At 39.4% G+C, this 19,754-nt stretch overlaps 1 protein-coding gene across 1 annotated transcript; it reads right to left on the bottom strand.

Annotated features, from left to right (window-relative positions):
- Positions 1-2,516: 2,516 nt before the first annotated feature.
- On the bottom strand, positions 2,517-19,380 carry PLEK2 (pleckstrin 2). Its single transcript, XM_060762547.2, has 9 exons — positions 19,201-19,380; positions 15,510-15,674; positions 13,378-13,559; positions 12,431-12,522; positions 11,093-11,280; positions 9,225-9,326; positions 7,702-7,785; positions 6,640-6,718; positions 2,517-5,024 (listed from the first exon to the last, which is right to left on the bottom strand). Exons 1-9 carry the CDS (start codon positions 19,315-19,317, stop codon positions 4,897-4,899), a joined length of 1,137 nt encoding a protein of 378 aa, XP_060618530.2. The 5' UTR covers positions 19,318-19,380; the 3' UTR covers positions 2,517-4,896.
- Between the last annotated feature and the right edge of the window lie 374 nt (positions 19,381-19,754).

Raw genomic sequence — 19,754 nt, 5'->3', positions numbered from 1 at the left:
TCCCTGTCAGCCGTCACCACCCCCAGCTCCCTCAAGGTCAGTCCAGTCACTTCAAGGATGCCATCCATCCATCTTGCCCTTGGTCGGCCCCTCTTCCTTTTGCCTTCCACTTTCCCCAGCATAATTGTCTTCTCTAGGCTTTCCTGTCTCCTCATGATCTGACCAAAGTACTTCAACTTTGTCTCTAGTATCTTTCCCTCCAGTGAGCAGTCGGGCTTTATTTCCTGGAGGATGAACTGGTTGGATCTTCTCGCAGTCCAAGGCACTCTCAGAACTTTCCTCCAGCACCACAGCTCAAAAGCATCTATCTTCCTTCGCTCAGCCTTCCCTAAGGTCCAGCTCTCACATCCGTAGGTGACTACAGGGAATACCATGGCTTTGACTAGGCGGATCTTTGTTGCCAGTCTGATGTCTCTACTCTTTACTATTTTATCGAGACTGGACATTGCTCTCCTCCCAAAAAGTAAGCGTCTTCTGATTTCCTGGCTACAGTCTGCATCTGCAGTAATCTTTGCACCTAGAAATACAAAGTCTGTCACGGCCTCCACGGTTTCTCCCTCTATTTTCCAGTTGTCAATCATTCTTGTTGCCATAATCTTGGTTTTTTTGACGTTTAGCTGCAACCCGGCTTTTGCGCTTTCTTCTTTCACCTTGATTAGAAGGCTCCTCAGCTCCTCCTCGCTTTCGGCCATCAGAGTGGTGTCATCTGCATATCTGAGGTTGTTAATGTTTCTTCCAGCAATTTTCACCCCAGCTTTGAACTGTACATGCAGAGAATTACACTTTGTATGTGTAACCTCAGGATCTCAGCCAGCATCCTTTTTTTACCAATATATCTGATTCAAAGTCTCCAAAGATCTATCCATGTAGTAATGAACTCTCCATTTTATTCTAAGGGATGGCATATCTATCCTAGGAGCACTTCCTTAAGATCCCTGTCACCCAAGTAGTGTTCCCCCTTTTACAGATTTCTTTTGAAAAGGATTGTAATGGAGTGTAATATTTCATATCGATTTGTCACTGAATGTGCTCCCTTTAGAGGAAAGGAGCCAGGAAATAGAATCAGTCAGATCTCCTACCAAAGCCAAAATCATAGGAATAAATGTCTTCTCTAATCTAGTCAACAGAGTTATTTTATGTTCTCTGTGATGTTGTTGTGGACATGACTGAATATTCTCCTGAATAAATGGCTTTGCGTATTATATGAAAATTTGTATTGTCTCCAATGAGACCAAGGTAAAGCAGTCATAAAGTATGAAAGAGGATGCACATTTTACTAAGATCAGCCTTATATTGCATCGCTCCATGTACTTGAATATGCAATAATTTGCCATTTACGCCAAATTTGTGTTTTTGGATAGTTACCTCCAAAAAGTGTAGACCCACCAAATCAGTGGTAGATATACAAGTGTTGATGTACCATTTAACAATTGATTTGGTTGATTTATTGTAATTGTGACTACCAAGAGTATTCAGGCTTCAATATACTATGTAAGGGTGAAGTCCTATATTCATACAGACTTAGCTGCAAATAAGTCATACTAAATATAGTGAGATATATTTATGAGCAAATGTTCGTGACATTACACTGTATATCACACACCTGTCACTACTTCAGAGCAGCTTTGAAATTATTTTAATATTTTCAAAAATATTTAAAAAATTAAAATACACAAGTCTCATTTTCATGTCTTAGCTCTAGTAGTTAGCCTAGGTATGGGCAAACTTCAGCTTAAGCCGCTAAGGGGGAAAAGGAAGGGGCCTGAGGCTGTTAGGAATTGTGGGAGTTAAAGTCCAAAACACCTGGAAGGTCCAAGTTTGCCCATGCCTGAGTTAACCACATTTAAGTCCAATTCATACTTTTGAATTAGTAACCATATCTGTTTAAACCAGTGGTTCCCAACCTGTTGTCCATGGACCACCAGTGGTCTGCAAGAACTAAAATATGCTCTGTAGCCTCACTATTACTGCATTGTTGCAATGAGAGCGACTCACAAAACCCTCTTATAGTGTCGAGGCTTGTTAAATATGATTTTCTGTGGGCGAGCAGATGGCAACTACTGGATGGCATATGTTCTGTATCAGAAACTAGAGCTGATGTGGTCTATCTAATGCAATTTTCTGAATCAGCACCCAAAATAACCAAACTGAATCTAAAGTTGACAAAAAATTGATTTGTAATGCTTTTGGCACTAATGTTGGAGAGTGGTCCCTGGTCAAAAAAAGTTTGGGAACCACTGGTTTAAGCCAACCAAGAACAGTGTAAACCAATTAGTGATACGTTATGATTATGAAATCGTTGTGAAAAGTACTTATTTGGTTTTGTTGAAATATATCATCCATGTACAATGTAATTGTTCAGGAATTCCTCTAAAAACGTCATCCTGTGTTTATTCAATCGCAGGCCGTTTTTAAAAGCGTGTCAGCATGTATCTGTGCTTTTGAAATTAAGATTTTAATACATACCATTTCTGGTTCTTTGCAATTTAGACAACAACAACAACAACTTTGTTTTAAGCAATAGATTTATATGAGTTTATGACAATGGCACAAAGAGTAAAAATAGAAACATAGAAAAATACAAAAATGAATCATAGTACTGTAATAAAAAAGAGAACATTAAGATACACTGTACTTCACTCTGTTTTTGAAAATTCTGTAATGAAATATCACCGTCTAGCAATACACAGAACTTCTTACTGCTTCACAATATGTGTTTATGCCTTTAAAGCTGACTGTCAACTTATAGTAACTCAACACATTTCAGAGAGTTTTCTTAGGCAAGGAATATTTAAGAGGGGTTTCCCCCCAGTTCCTTCCTTTGAAATATAGCTACAACACATTATTTTTGCTGGCCTACTCCCATTAAAAATAGATAATACCTTTTAAAAATTATATGTTAGACATCTAATTTGTAGTTCACACTTCAAAACTACACAGATTGGGAAGAAGCCAATGGTGTCCATCTGTTGATGGGATGTCTTTCCTTTTCCTATTGCAGCTCTGCCTTTTCCCACAATCTGTTTTGAAAGGTTGTGAGTCTATTTGGATTCAAGAGACTCTTGCTCACTGTCTAATGTCACACACACATATCCTCTTGTTATGCCTTACAAAATTGTCTTCCCATTGCTGGTCACAACAGGTTAAAAAGCTCAAGCTATGGTTTCACCTCCTCAAAACAATTCCTATGAAACAGACCCATCTTTCTCTTCTAGATGGCATAGAATTTGAAGATTGGGTTGGTTTAGACCAGGGGTCCTCAAACTAAGGCCCGGGGGCCAGATGCAGCCCTCCAAGGTCATTTACCCGGCCCTCGCTCAGGGTCAACCTAAGTCTGATACGACTTGAAAGCACACAACAACAACAACAATCCTATCTCATCAGTCAAAAGCAGGCCCACATTTCCCACTGAAATACTAATAAGTTTATATTTGTTAACGTTGTTCCTCATTTTAATTATTGTATTGTTTTTAAGTGTTTATTACACTACAAATAAGATATGTGCAGCGTGCACAGGAATTCATGTTTTATTTTTCAAATTATAATCCGGCCCTCCAACAGTTTGAGGGACTGTGACCTGGCCCTCTGCTTTAAAAGTTTGTGGGCCCCTGGTTTAGACCAAGAACAAGAGTGTGGTCACACGGCACCCTTCTGTTTTGTTTATTGTGCATGGGTAAAATCCCATGCTTCAAGGCTGAAGAATCTGAAAGCTGAAAGCTTGCAAGATGAGGCTACCAGAGCAAATGTACTAGCTAGCTTTATGTACAATAGTTCAAAAGAATGCCCTCCATGTAAGTTTAAAAAACAAAATTTATACAATATTTTAACACCAGAAAAGATAATAAAACAAGCAACTGAATGTTCACAAACGTATATACAGTATATTAAAAATAAAACAGAAACTGTATACAGTGCATTCTCAGTATCCACTGAGTATCCACTGTGACAGGACTCCAGGACTTCTCACTGATTCCAAAATCCATAGTAAAATGGCATGCTTTATATAAAACGGCAAAGTCCTTAAACAAGTGCCAAAGAATACCTGAAGATCTGTGAAATGGCAGAAGGCTCAGCAAGGTATGCCTACACATCAGCAGAGTGTTCAGCACAATCACAATATCAAGGTTCTCTGTTTGTAATTTTTCTCTCCAAATATTTTGGAACCATAATTGGTTAAATCTATGGTGGGTTGAAATTGTGGATATGGAGGACCAATTGGATCCTCTACAATTGGTTCTCCATATCTTTAGTTTAAATGAATCCAGGTAGGGTAGAACTAATAGCCCAAATCTGATGTCATAATTCTTGATTAAATGTATTACAGCCTGCATATATCAGCCACTTAGATTTTATACAGGTGAAGATACCTGCTGGATTTATCTTGGTACCAGAGTGGTACCTAAAATCACTATGCAGGGATATGAGAGAAGCCTTCTCACAGGATTGCAAGACATCCGGGCGTCCCCTAGGCAACGTCTTCGTAGACGGCTGATTCTCTCAATACAGAAGCAACCAGAAGCAACTTGCAGCATGCAAACAAGCAAGCAAAACAACCAACAGATGTGTCTTTTGTTTGTTTGTTTGTTTGTTTTGTCAAAAAATGTAATACAACTGTTTGGTTGCCTGACATGATAAATAAAAGTGATCTTGTGAACCACATATAGAAACTGGCAAAAATAGGCATGAGTTACCAAAATTTACAAATCTTGAGACACACCTAATATATTGTAACTCCCTTTTCTGTTTCATGGATAAAAAATCTTTGTCAGATGGATACTTCTTGCTTGAATAAATAAGTCAATAGTGGATCTCAAACTTAGCTTCTGTATACTCAGACAGCAACAAGTTATGCCTGGAGTTTTTCTATTTTCCAATATGTAGACATTTGGACATTTCTTATGTGACCTGTTTGATAGCCTCAATCCATTGAGACCTTTCAGCCTTGCAACTAGCTTGAATGTAGTAGTGAACGTCATTCTTTGTGATGATTTTGAAGAGGTTGCCTTGCACATTTCCTTTCACTCCTGCAGGGTAGTGGGAAGAGGTGGGGTAGAAAGACAACAGATTAATAAGCCGCAATGAGAATAAGGTTGCTGCAATAGCTACAATCTCTCCAGGGAAAGTACAATATTTGAATATGATAAGACAAAGATAAGGGCGGTTGATCTTGTCAAAGTTACCATATGACTCACTGCAATATGTGGGCTTGGATGCTGTCTTAAGCTTTTCACATGACATAATGATTTGGCTTTAATTGTCATGGCAATAGCCTATGGTATCCTGGAAGTTGCATTTTATGGAAGGGCCATTAGAGCTCTCCGCAAGAGACTTCCAGGGCCCTGCCGTTGTATACCTTCCATTCATTTCTGAGTTATAGAGACTCAAAGGAGAGCCTCTCATAGAGCTTTCTCTGCAAGATTTGTTCAGAGAAGTTTGCCATTGGCTTGCTCTTGTGTCTCACCCAACTACAAACCACAGGATTCCATAGGATGTTGCCATGGCAATTAAACTGCTACACCAGTGTAGTGTGAAAGATATGTGAATGGTTGGCTTGCACAAATAAGCAGCACTTATCTCCTTCATTTGATTGTCTACTTAACTTATGAACTTCTTGAGATAGTTGTTTATTATGGAGTATGTCACAGCCATTTCCATTTTTAATGGTTGTCCTTTCCCAAACTACCTTGATCAGTATGCACATTATAGAGGACCTGTGAAAAGCTGGCTCCCTTACCTTTGAGGCAGAGTACTTGGAAGATGATAGCATATAATATTGCTTGCACTGTATAAAATAGAAAGCTATATATAAAGTAGCATGTGACACAAATGAGCTAAAATTGCACTGGGACTGTGGCGCAACTGGCTGGGAGTCAGCTGCATTAAGATCACTACTGACTGAAAGGTCATGAATTCAAAGTCAGCTCGGGTCAGAGTGAACTTCTGACCATTTATGTAGCTTGCTGTTGACCTTTGCAGCCCGAAAGACAGTTGCATCTGTCAAGTAGGAAATTTAGGTGCCGCTTATGTGGGGAGGCTAATTTAACTAATTTGTGATGACATAAGATCTCCAGCAAGTGTGGAAAGAATGAGGAAGTACTCCATCAGTGTCACAAATGGGTGGTGAAGCAACAGCTCCCCTGGTGACCAGAATACCCTCATGAAGCTGGAATGTTAAATAGCCTCTGTATGTCTATATATGTTGTGTGCCTATGGCATTGAATGTTTGCCATAATCCACTCTCAGTCCCCTGCGGGGTGAGAAGGGTGGGATATAAATACCACACATAAATAATAAATAAATAAAATTAGAACAAATTCAATGCTTACAAATTTCATCTTTCCATTTCTTATTTCTTCATAATTTGCAAAAACTAAAATTATAACAGCTGGGTTTGTTTTTTTCATGTAGGGAACAACTTGAGAAACTGAAAGTCACTTATGATGTGAGAGAATTGGCCGTCTCCAAGGATGTTGCCCAGGGGACGCCTGGATGTTTGATGTTTTACCATCCTTTTGGGAGGCTTCTCTCATGTCCCCGCTTGGGGAGCTGGGTCTCAGGGTAATTCTCTTGAGCACACTACCCATAATACATATAAAGCACCTTAACACCAAGAGCTAATCTGGAATGTCAATAACTTGCCTGTTGGGACTCCATTATCTTCTAATGCTGAGACAAGGCAGCCACGGAGAGAAAATCCACCAGCAGGTCTGTTATCCTCCTATGTGAGAGGGGTGGGGGGATGCAACAAGATTAATTATGTATTTCTGCTACCACATTTTACATCAGCACAGAAGAAATTATATGCAGTAGGTAGCAACATCAGCAGTATCTGAAACACGTCATGTCCTGTTTCTTTTTAAGTATATGTCTGCAGTTTTCGCAAAAGTGCTGGTCTCACCTTCAATGCTAAATATTATTCATGTAAGGAGACAATATATCCATCCATCACAAAGTGGGTTAATAATAGTGCTGAACATCAAGCTAAAGGGACATAATAACAAGCCCTATATCAATTTTGTGCTTGGTGGATAGGATACACTTTGAAAAATGTAACCGAGAAAGTGGCTTCTGCACCTTTAATGGCTGCCTAAAAAATATTGGCCACATATTCTGAAACCCTTGCTTTTTTAGCATTAGCTAAATGCAATGACTCTTCAGAATTTCAGACAGAGATCCTTTTAACTGCAGTCTCGGGGTCTAATCAAATAATTTCCCGCCTTTAATAAGCATAATCTTCCATTATAATTTGAGCAAAAGATTCTTCATTCTTCTCCAAGTGGAAACAGTGGATACCAGATATTCTCCATGTTTTAGATCAGTGCAAGAGACATTACTGCTCCTGAAACATATTTTTCCCTGCTGTCTAGATTCTTCCATTTATCATTGGCCTTATCTATACTGCCATATAAACCAGTTTCAGAATGCATATTAACTGCCTTAAATTGGATTATATGGCAGTACAGTTCAATGTAGTTCAATCTACATTATATGAGTCTACATTGACCATTATAACACAGTTCAGACTGGATTATATGACAATGTAGATGGAGCCTCAATGACACATTTTCTGAGAACATATGAAACAATGAGAGCACACCTTTCTGAATCATTGGAATTGGGGCAGAGGAATCAGGCATAAGGCAGAATTTAACACACCGCATCTACACACACTCCTAGGGAATTGGGAATCCATCAACTTACCTTTGTAGGATCATAATAGTGTAGGAAAGCTGGATCAGCCCTCAGGACAAAACGTCTCACCTTCCAGTTTTTTCTTTTGTGACCCTAAAAGTTGAAAGGATGGAATACATGTCATCTTCCTTTTCTCACACTGCTCTGTCCTGAAACCCTTTAATTTTGTTTGCTGTTGGTTTCTTGGAAGAGAAGATTGTAGGCTTTTGTTTTGTGACTGCCTTGCTTCAGATGTGGAATTTTCCATTAGATTCCTTTATAGTTAAGATCTTTTCTTACCTTCCTCTGCATGCTTTTTTACAAGTTTTAAGACTTTTACACTACACAGTGATGATGATGCTGGTTCCACTTTAACTGCAATGGCAACTACATTGTATGGAATCCTCAATGTCCTTCTCTAATGTGAATATCCCTGAATTCTCCCTAAACTCACGCTATCATAATTTGGGCATATGATAAGAGAACATGATACATTAGAAAAGACAATAATGCTTGATAAGGTAGTAGGCAATATGAAAAGAGAAAGATTTCATGACAGATGGATAGACTCGACCAAGCTTCCCTGAGTTTGCAATCCCTTAGCAGGATTGTTAATCATAGGTTGTCTAAGAGGTCTCTCATTCATAGAACCCAACTTGAGAGAAATTAATGAAACAAAGGGGTATTTGTCTGGTGAAGAAGCCAGTGACCTTTGCAAGTTAGCACAATAACTTCTATGTCTCTTTGTTTGATGTAATAATGATGTACTTTGGTGTTTGTTACTCCTATATTGTTATGTCTTTTTTTTGCCATATAAATATAAAGTGTCCTTAAGAGGAAAAGATGAAATGGCTGCACAATGCCTTGTGAGTGATAGGACTAGGAGGAACTGCCCATCTGAGTATCTACCAGATATCTTCCAGAAAATGCTTCTGGAACATAGCCATACAGTCTGGAAAACTCACAGCAACCTAGAAAAGTTGTTAGACTGCAATCCCATCATCCTTAGACAGTATTGTCACTTGCCATGTACATTGGGAGCTACACTCTGACAACACTTGGATGACCACACTTTACCCACTCTAAGTATAGGCACTGCTGTGCCAGAGAGAAGCACTGTTGTGGATGATTGGAGAGTGTTCCTTTCATCACTCCAAAAATCAGATTGTGCGTTCATTAATACCATGTGATCCCCCTCTTTGTAAATCACCATATCAGACTTCAAGTGGAAGGCTGTTTTCAAATTCTTCTCCCTCTCATGCACTCCCTGCTCATGGAAAATAAACAATGAGAGTGCAAATTTTCTTCCATCTGAAACAATGATTTCAGGTAGTAGTAATAAATTTTCATTCCAAATAAGTAATAGGCCTACAATCCCGCTGCTTTCCTAAAAGTCTTGCCCATCTCTTTCACAATAATGCAACAGTATTCGTAGGATGTGATATTTCCATTTCACATGTATTAAACCAGAAAGAATTTGTAATACATGTAATACAGCATCCACCACTCTTCCCATTACCACCTTGCCACAAGAATCCAGAATAAGTGGTCACCTGTTTTATTAAAAAGCCTTGTTTTACGATTGTACCGCTCAGTTCAAGAATGTTGAGGTGAATCTCTTCTTTGGAGATTATTTTCTTCTTATAGCTTTCAGCCTGCAATTTGAAAAGAAAGTCAAACAGAAAAATCTGAAGAAATTTAAAATGGCAGTGGAAGAATCAATACTTACTAACAAAGTGTTATTTCATCTGTTAACATAGAACATTCATTACAGTAGAGTCTTGCTTATCCAACATAAACGGGCCAGTAGACCGTTGGATAAGCGAAAATGTTGGATAATAAGGCGGGATTAAGGAAAAGCCTATTAAACGTCAAATTACGTTTTGATTTTACAAATGAAGCACCAAAACATCATGTTTTACAACAAATCGACAGAAAAGTTAGTTCAATACATGATAATGTTATGTAGTAATCACTATATTTACGAATTTAGCACCAAAACATAGCAATGCATTGAAACAGCTGTGGATCCAAGCAGAAGGCAGTCTGCATTGGATAATACAGAATGTTGGATGACTGAAGGTTGGATAAGCAAGACTCTACTGTACACAGTTTTGAAACACTTCCATTTTTATTTCTGAATGGCAGGGGGTTACACTGGATGACCCTTGTAGTCTGTTACAATTCTTCGATCTCTGATTTATCTACAGAACATTACCAAGGACAACATGACAAATTGCATAGTTGGCTTCAGCATCTAGCATTCACAAAGAGATACTGGAGCCACTGTAATTCACAGGATTCACTGGCATAATCCAAGAAATGTCCACTTTACCCAAAAGACAGACCTGTGAGCAATCTAGCATTTAATGACACATACTGCATCACTCTTAGGGACAACGCAATTGCATGAACAGGCTGATGAAAAAAAACAGATGCCTAGCAGAGCATCCAGAAAGAGCTGGATATATTTTGACTCAGGTGGTCCTCCCCGGCAACCAATAAAATCAAATCCCCATGGTTTGATATCATTGGCTGACCACAGTTGCTCCCATTCCATCTGTCGCCATGCCTGGCTACTCACACTGAGACAACTCCTTTCTGCACACATGATCAGCCCCAACTTTGTTCCCAACTTGTTATGGAAGTTCCCCACTCAGTAAGTTTGAATAGTACACCCCACAGACACCTGCTGCAGGTTGCAGAACCAGTACAACCAATGCCAACAGGTGAGCCAGCCAGAAAGCTCCATTGATCTAGATCAGTGGTTCTCAACCTTTGGTCCTCCAGGTGTTTTGGGCTTCAGCTCCCACAATTCTTAACAACTGGTAAGATGACTTGGATTTCTGGGAGCTGAAGTGCAAAACAACTAGAAGAACCAAAAGTTGGGAATCACTATCTAGAACAGTGGTTTTCAACATGTGGGTCACCAGGTGTTTTGGCCTATAACTCCCAGAAATCCCAGCCAGTTTACTAGCTGTTGGGATTTCTGGGAGTTGAAAGCCAAAACATCCGGGGACCCACATGTTGAGAACCACTGATCTAGGTGAACCATTGGAAGTCGTTTTGGTGCTGGTCTTGGAGTCTTCAGATCTGGAACTAGACTTTAGAAACACTGACAGCGGCTGAAACAAACTGAGTCTAATTATTATATGTTTCCATGTTGCATCTACATCTAAGCCAAAACCTATCCAGTGTTTGTCCATGCCCAGTCCAAAGTCCAGCTACTGTATCAGTCTCAGATACAAGCCTTGAAAGTGTTAGAAAGTTCAAGTTACTTTCCCTTGTCTATTTTTCAAGCAGTTTATCAATTGTCTGATTTTTCCCTCCTTTGGACTCCCAATGTGTATACAGTGCTGCTCTCACAATAGATTGCTACTGGAAGAAAGCAGACATAACTTTCAAAAACCATATCACTTACAAATAGGTAGAGTGCAGTAGAGTCATCTAAAAATTGCTCAGCCAAATCCCCATTCCTCATGGCTTCAACACTCTGAGCTCCCACAGGCTTGATGAAATTTTCTTCTATCAGCATAGAGGCCAGTGTGACTGCCTCTAGCCGGGAGGCTGCAAAACTACTGGATATCAGCCAGTCCACCAACTTAGAACCTGAAAATAAAAAAGATAGCTTTTAAAGTAAGTGAAAATATGCAGATAGCATACTACTATTAAAACAGGCATGGTAGCAGATTCATCTGTTACTTCCCCTTTCATTAAGACCTTTCCAAAAGAATTACCTCAGTAGTAAGGATATTCAGAAAAGAAGATGTAGAATAAGGGGCCCATTCACACTACAGAATTTGTGGCTCTTTAGCTACTTGAAGAGTGTAATTTATTTACTTTTATTTATTTATTTACTTTGCTTATATACCGCTGTTCTCAGCCCGAGGACGACTCATGAGGCTTCTATTTCATTTTAGGTGCAGTTAGTGTCTTTTTGCATTCCTTCCAACATATCAGGCTTTTGGAACAGTGGTTGGTTTTGTGTTCATCTTTGACTTTACTCTGATTTTTGATGTTTGCAGCCAGTGTCACAATCTGCTCCTGGTCATGGACTTATTTATTTATTTATTTATTTATTTATTTGTGGCATTTATATGCCGCACTTCTCACCGCAAAGAGGACTCAGAGTGGCTTACAAGATATACATACATACAATATATTATATTATTAGCATAGCACAATATCGGTAGTATATACTACTATATCGTACAATACCATTATATTGTAATAATATTAGTAATATTACATGTAATATAAAATATATAATTATAATATTGTATTATTATTAGTATTATATTGTATTATTATTATTATTAGTATTCTATTGTATTGACTTCCTTTGGCAGCCAAGTCTCATTCAAGCAGCAACATCTTCCAGAGCTCTGGTGCATTCCTGTATCTTTGGTCCAGAGTTTTGGATTATTTCTCAAACCTGTCTCTTGGTTTTTCCTTTGCTTCTTCTGACATTCTTTGGTCAAGAACCTACTTGGCTTGTTTTTAATTTCTGGTTCCTGGTCCAGCATTGACATCAAATGAACTTCTGGACACACAAGGGAACAGAAGCTGGATTTCCTAATCCTAGTCACAATACATCTAAGCATTAGACCACTCAAACTCTGGAAGCCATGCTAATATTTCTCATACCATTTCAAACATGAAAAATAGGTTCTGAAGATATATCCATGCCCACCCATATTTTGTATTGGAGAATACTGATCCAAGATATAATACAAGTATATACTGGGGTTTTTTTTACCTGTAAAGCTTTCTTTGTATATGCTGCCTTGTCTTGTGTTAGGTGTCAACTTAATTCCATTGCTGTTGTCATGCATTTTGTCTATAATTTGACTGTGGGGGAAAGAAAAATGAAATGGAGTGAGTGGTTTTGTCAATTTACCAAGATTCTCCTTTCTCCTTTCAGAAAAACAAATGAAGCATGTAAAATATCCCAGGCAGAAATGAGAAGCAATTCTAATAAATACAAGGTAAAAATATAATTTTTGCCAGTCCATTCCATCACAGCCAAAGTACCCGTGCCACGATGCATCCCATTCCCAAGAGTCCCCTGATATTCAGGAGCTATGTGTGTATATATGTGAAACTAAGAGAGAATGGGATTTGAGGCACCAGTGTAAATGAGGGGTAGGAAACTTCAGTGCATGAATCAGAGGTAGATTCAGTCTTTGGTTCCTAGCCCTTCGTTTACAATTGACCCTTTAGTTCTTTAAAAATGAATAACTGCAGAGGGTGCTGTGGGAATATAAGGCATATTCATAGGGCTAGTTTGCATGTATGAGTTTTGTTATATGTATTACACTTTGCATTTTGGAAAATACTGCCAAAGGCAGGAGCGCAAACCTTGCATCACCTCATATGTATTGGTAAGCTGTTAAGCATAAGAGCCTGAGAGGCATCCTATGCCAGTAAAGGGTGATACCATATTGTTGTTGCCTTAAGTGGCTCAAGGATTGCCCCAAATGGGAAAAGAAACATGAGGAACCTGTAAATGACACTTGTGCAGAAGCCAAGTGAGTTGATCAATGGTACTTGTAACACAGTTTAAAAATTATTTTTCAGTGCGGTTTATTTGACACATTGACTCCTAGTTTGGTGGAATGACAGAGATAAAAAAGTAAGGGTATGTCCAATCACCACACATGCACAACACTGGCAAGCAGATTTGCCGAATCTTGTAACACTTACTTCAGACTGATATTTGAAGGCAATTTGAAGGAATTTTTCTGGAGGTGAAGTTGCTGGACTTGCACTGGATTGCCAGCATGAATGGCTCCAGTTATATCCAGAGCCCAAGAGTCTCGTTCTTCTCGGGAGCAAGAGTCAAGGAAATATTCTGTGTTGGTTTTGGTCCTCAGTTTTATGACCAACTGTGAAAGGCCAGCAGAAAAACAATAAAATGTATGCATGCTACCAGAAATGAATATTTCTTGACATTACTCAGATATTCTTGACATTACTCAGTCTACTTCCACATCATTCTGCCTTTATGGTATTCTCTGATGTAGCCTGGCATCAGAAATGTAGTATATATATCAGGAGCAACTTGAGAAACTGCAAGTCACTTCTGGTGTGAGAGTGGCCATCTGCAAGGATGTTGCCCAGGGGATGCCCGGATGTTTGATGTTTTACCATCCTTGTGGAAGGCTTCTCTCATGTCCCCGCATAGGGAGCTGGAGCTTACAGAGGGAGCTCAACCTGCTCTCCCTGGATTCAACCCAGTTTAGCCCATTGTGCCACCGGGGGCTCCATAGCAAATAATGAGTTGAGGGTTAAGGGATTTTCAATTATGTTATCATGGGGTTGAGGGCAGTGGCATTTGCTCACCAGAAAATAACGTCTAGTGCACACAGTTGTCTTTTTCGTGTTACAAGCAGCCCCCCCTTTAATCCCCCAAGCTGTTATTGGTATATGTCTAATACAGCTATTGTGTAGACAACTTTTCATTTAAGCCATTTACAAATTGTTGCAATTGTTTTGGGTTATTGCATTTGACTGTGTTTATTTTTATCATATACAGGTGGCTTCCACATTTGTGGATTTGACTTTTACTGATTTGATTATTAGCGGATTTGATTAAATGCTATCCCTAAAAAATCCTAGGTCCTCCAGTGTGATTCTATAGTCTGCTTTCAGCAGATGTTGACTATAGTGTTGTGCTGGAGGACCTAGAAATCCTTAAAGACATGTTCTTACAGGAAAAAATAGCAATATTAAATTTGCTGCTTTTCACTTTTATATGAGTCTTGTGTCCCTAACCCCAGTGAAAGTGGGATATTATTGTTGTTGTTGTTGTTGTTGTTGTTGTTGTTGTTGTTGTTGTTAACTTATCCCATGCAAGCGTCCCCTCTTTTTCTCTCTGTTTCTGCATGCTGGCAAAACGGAGTCCCACAGAAGCCATCCCATGATGAATGGCCACTTCTGATGGCCACCCATGGGAATTTGCCTTGTCAGCGTGCAAAAATGGTGAAAAGACTCTGTTTTCAGGAGTTGGCTATTACCTGACTCCTAACTGAAGAAAGAGGGAGGAAGCAGAAAAAAGTGGGAAGAAGACGGGGAAAGGACGTGGGATGGCTGGCCATTCCTGAAGTCTTGGCTTGCTTGAGTAAGACTCTCCCACTCTTCTTAGTCCCACTCTTCTAAACACTTTCCCCAGCCCATGGGACTATATCCTGTAACTGTATCATTAAAAAATAACAATCCATTATTAAAGCCCTTCATGATTTGGTCCAGGATACAAATAGAATAACCTTTTCCCTTATAATCCATGCCAACAAGTCCTCTGATGGACATTTACTTCAGTTGGCCAAGACTAGTCTGGCAACAGTAACACAGAGGACTTTCTTTTCATCCACCCCCAGGTTGTAGAATTAGTTGCCAGAAGAGATTCACCAGTTAGGTCACTGGCTGAGTTTAAAAACAACAAAAATCTATTCTTCTGTGAGCCTATCCAAATGATTTTTAAATTATAAATGTTAAAAGTATGAATTGGTCGCTTTTAGTATGAATGAGTTATATATGCTCTTTTAATTGTGTTATGTATTTTTAACTGGTATTATGTGTTTTCTACTGATGTAATATGTTGTATTTCAATCTGTTGTGGTTCCATACCTGGATATCTAATCGGGAGAAATGTGTAAAAAGAAAAAGATGATGATGGTGATTTCTTCATTTCAGTTTTTCCCTATACAACGGAGATCCGTGATGATCCCTAAACTGTTATATCCACTTTTGCTCCTTTCTCCAGTCTATTTGTCTCCTTTGCTAGAACCAACACAATAATAACGGTGTATAACAAATGAGTACAGAAGAGGTCATACCGGCCTGTTTTCGTATTCCAAACATGGGCAGGTGATAGTGCAACCATCCAGAAGAATCCTGCCCTTTGGCGAAGACTCCTTTTTTCCTCCCACAACTTTATAATAGAGTAGCCTGTCTTGTAAAAGAACAAACCATCTTGCTTTCCAGTTGTGGACAACATGCCCCTGCCAAGTAAAATAAAAATGCTTTAAATATTGTAGTGTTAGGAATATCTTCAAAAGAAGAGCTTTAATTTTTTGGTACTATATATACTTTATTTTTACGCATTGTAAAGTATACTTTTTATTTTTAGTGTACTCTTAGCTTGGAGGACTTTTAGCAAAAGGCCATTTTGAACCCCGAACCCCCCCCCCCCCCCCCAAATTCTCAGGGTGGTCCTCGACAAGGCCTATCTGGTACATTATTTAAACTGTTATATTTATTCATATCATGATCTGTTCACCATGCTCAATATATTCCATATGAATGGAGGTATTGGGGTAACGATACAAAATGTATGCTAGGGTAGATCCTCAGCTCCCCCCCCCCCCGAATCAAACTCAGCACCCCCCGAATAAAATCCTGGCTACAAGCCTGGTTGGAGGCTACAGGCAATGCTGTTGCTGATGCCCGTTTTTCGTCAAAAGATATTTAGCTGCTTGTACTCCTTCTATTTTTTATCAGTTTTATACTAATTTATGCAATGCTTCTGATACAAAATAAATAAATAACCGCACTACCGTGAGTATTCCATATAATAATAGCTTGTAACATAGTATGATCAAAACAGGTGTCAGTAAAACAGCATTGATTCTGTTTACAACACCTCTTAAAAATATTGCAAGTACTGGTATGACCAGATCGGCCACTGGAACACAAGCTGCCATCAACTTTCAAAAACAAATCCTATAATTAAAATTCATATTGTTAAATTGAGTTTGCTCAGTTAATGTAATGCAATTAAATACAGATGGAAAGTTGCTGCTCATCATAAAAAAAACAGACTATAGCCAAAAGTTAACTAGATGCATTATATAAACACATTCCATGCATCTCTCACAGCTATAGAGCAACTTTCCTTCTACCTGGATCTATACACGTTGAGTTGCACCCAGTTACTGGCAGGGAAATATATGATTCCCCTGTGGCAAAAGTGTAACTGTGGCCAAGTTTAAGATTACATGGAAATTTCTTTAATTAGCCATGAACAAGAATCTAACATGGTTGATCTCTAGGAAGGAATGTGCAAAGCATGGCCGTCCTCAGATATGACCAAGGAGAAGAAAAACTGCATCAGAGAAAGGGCTGGAAATTAGAACTGGTATTTGCAGGGCTTTTTGAAGACTCTGTTTGATAAAAACTCCAAGAGATTAAGGAGAGCTGAATGTTATTTAGACTTCAATGAGTCTATTTGAATAAATGGAGCTAGAGTTTGACTATCAGAAACTGTGCACAATAAGAATTAGTATTGAGATAAGCAGCCGAGTAGAGCAAGCAGAGCAAGATTATTGCACTCTAGCTCAGAAATGCAACAAAGCTCCTTGAAAAGCAAGAAAGGAATGTAAAAGGTACATTCACACTATGTTTGTTTATCTGATTTCACCATCATTTTCAGGCTGCAGCATTTTCAGCCTCATTTAGAATAACAGGAGTTTCCAGTCACCACCGTTAACCATGTTGTTAAAATGCTGGTGACCAAAGTGTTTCAGAAATAAACTTTTAAGTCTTTTCCATTAGTGTACAATGTTACTAGAGCACCACAGTTCACGTATTAACACTATAGTGGTGCCATTCAATATCGATACCAGTCCTCAAGCTATCAGGTGCAGATTCATAGAGAGTTCTCAGGAAAGAAAGAAACAGAACCAATGGGGACAAATATGCTGCTGGTCCCTGGCAGATTAGAAAACAGCAACTGTTAGTCTCCCACATAAGATAGCCTATGTACCACTACACTACAGCACTATAGTATTATAACGTGATCGCTGTGTTTCATTAAACAAGGATACAGCCAGGAAAGAAATATAGTGCTAATAAAAATACAGATTTTTTTTAAAAAATCAACAAGAACACAAAATAACACCTATTCTAAGGGCTATAAGGAATATTTATTTATTTATTTAAAACTTTTGTGTCCCAATCTTCTCTGCCTCTGTAGAGGGACTCAGGCCAGCTAACAGCAAGGATTCAGTGCTAAAAATACCTTCTAGAACATCATACATCAACAATAAATTAAAAATACATATAGGATAAAATACATATAAGCCAGTTCACCAAGATAAAATCATGTCCAACTCAGTCTGCATATTGTGGTTGATAACTTTGGTCAATTACCGGTCTCAGTCATCATTCTGGGAATGCCTTGTTCCATAGCCAGGATTTCACTAGCTTCCTGAAAGTCAGGAAACAGGGGGCAGATCTAATTTCATTCAGGAGAGAATTCCACAGCTGGGGGGGGGGGGGGGGGGGCACCACAGAAAAGGCCCTATCTCTCGTTCCCAACAGACACGACTGCGAAAGGGGTGGGATCGAGAGCATGGCCTCTCCAGAAGATCTTAGCAGCCTTGATGGTTCATAGGGGAGAATACATTCGGACAGGTAAAGTGGGCCGGAACCGTTTAGGGTTTTGTAGGTTAAGATCAGCACTTTGAATTGTGCTCAGAAGCTAATTGGCAGCCAGTGGAGCTGGCACAACAAGGGAGTTGTACGCTCCCTGTACCCCGCTCCCGTCAGGTTGCCTGCCTGCCAAGCGTTGGACTAATTGCAGCTTCTGGGCAGTCTTCAGAGGCAGTCCCACGTAGAGATATATCTTTTGAGCATTGAGAATATCTTTTTGAGCATCAAAATAGCCCATCTTGTAGGATTAATGTATCTTACTATTTCATCACACTAAAGAATTAATCCACTTTAATTCTAGTTGCTGCTTCCTGCAGAATTCTGGGGTTTGTAGTCTAGGGAGGAGCCTTTAACAGTCTCCCTAAACTACAAACCTCAGAATTCTTCAGGATTCTACAGAATATTATCTTGTCAGTGCTCAATTTGGAGGGCTTCAGCTGGTCATTGTCTTTAAAAGGGACTTGACAAGCTCTACTCCAGTTGCAGTTGTTGTATTGTACCTACGTATTAAAAATACAGTATTCCATATGCACATATTTTAAAAGCACAGTATTCCACACACAAATATAAACATAGAGGGTTGTGCTGGATGCTATTTTCCAACTCTATGATTCTATATATTAGAAAGTGCAATATTCCAATAATGTGGAAAGCCAACTCCAATTCCTCTTGTAGCTTTTAGCAGAAAAGTGCTGAAATGCACTAGGAATCTCCCACCTGGAAGCCGCCCAAGAAGGTTAATGTGAAGAGTATACCACGCAAGACCAGACCTGACAATACATGAGGTGCTGCAGGTCCGAGCGTGACAGGAATGTTAGGAGAAGGTTCGCAAAAAATCCTCTACTTATTTTTGCTTATACACCCATCACAGGGTGACTATGAAAGAACTCCCACCTTAGAAAAGCAACCAGTATCAACATTTTTCTTATTTCTAACATTTCTAATTCCTTCCAAAAGTAGAACAATGCATTCATTTTCTAATTCTTACATTCCTCACTGATTTTTCTTCCAAAGGAAGTCTGACACATTTTTGTAAAGCTGAAGTTTGACATCTGATAGACCCCCACCAGTGCCCTAATTGTGACTGTACCATACCTTTTTAACAAGAAAGCCCTCTTTCAGGATGCCGCTCCCTTCTTCCATGTTGAGCTTGTGGCCAAGACAGTGTGTGACTGCAGAGAAGTTTGGAAGCAGCTGCACACCGATTGACATGCATGTGACGTTTTAAAAGGAAGGTAGGCAGGCAGGCAGGCAGGCTTTCTGAGCCCCCTCCCTTGCTGTGACGTGCATCTCCACACCCTGCCAGGGAGACAGTAAGCAAACACTGAGCTGGCACCGGAAGCACACCTGCCCTGAAGGGAGTTCAACACAGGGAAAGTTTTCACAGGGTAATTCTGCCACAGCATTGCTGTCCCAGAACTTTGAATGGATGAAATACCTCAAGTGACTCAGGGAATGCCAGTCAGCCCTCCTATTATACAACACAGGAAGGAGATTGTTTTTCTGAAAATTGGAGCCAAGAACCAAAGTCTACAATGTTTTGTTGACTGGGTTTTCCCCGTTTTGACATGTTAACATATTGGGGCTGGCACCCAGTGAGATATGCATGCATAAATTGAGCTGTGCATGTGAGGCAGATTATTCACTAC

This window comes from Anolis sagrei, chromosome 1 (genome assembly GCF_037176765.1).
Source record: "Anolis sagrei isolate rAnoSag1 chromosome 1, rAnoSag1.mat, whole genome shotgun sequence".
Taxonomy (NCBI): Eukaryota; Metazoa; Chordata; class Lepidosauria; order Squamata; family Dactyloidae; genus Anolis; species Anolis sagrei.
The sequence above is the reverse complement of the archived record's forward strand: the minus strand, read 5'-3'. Positions and strand labels throughout refer to the sequence as shown.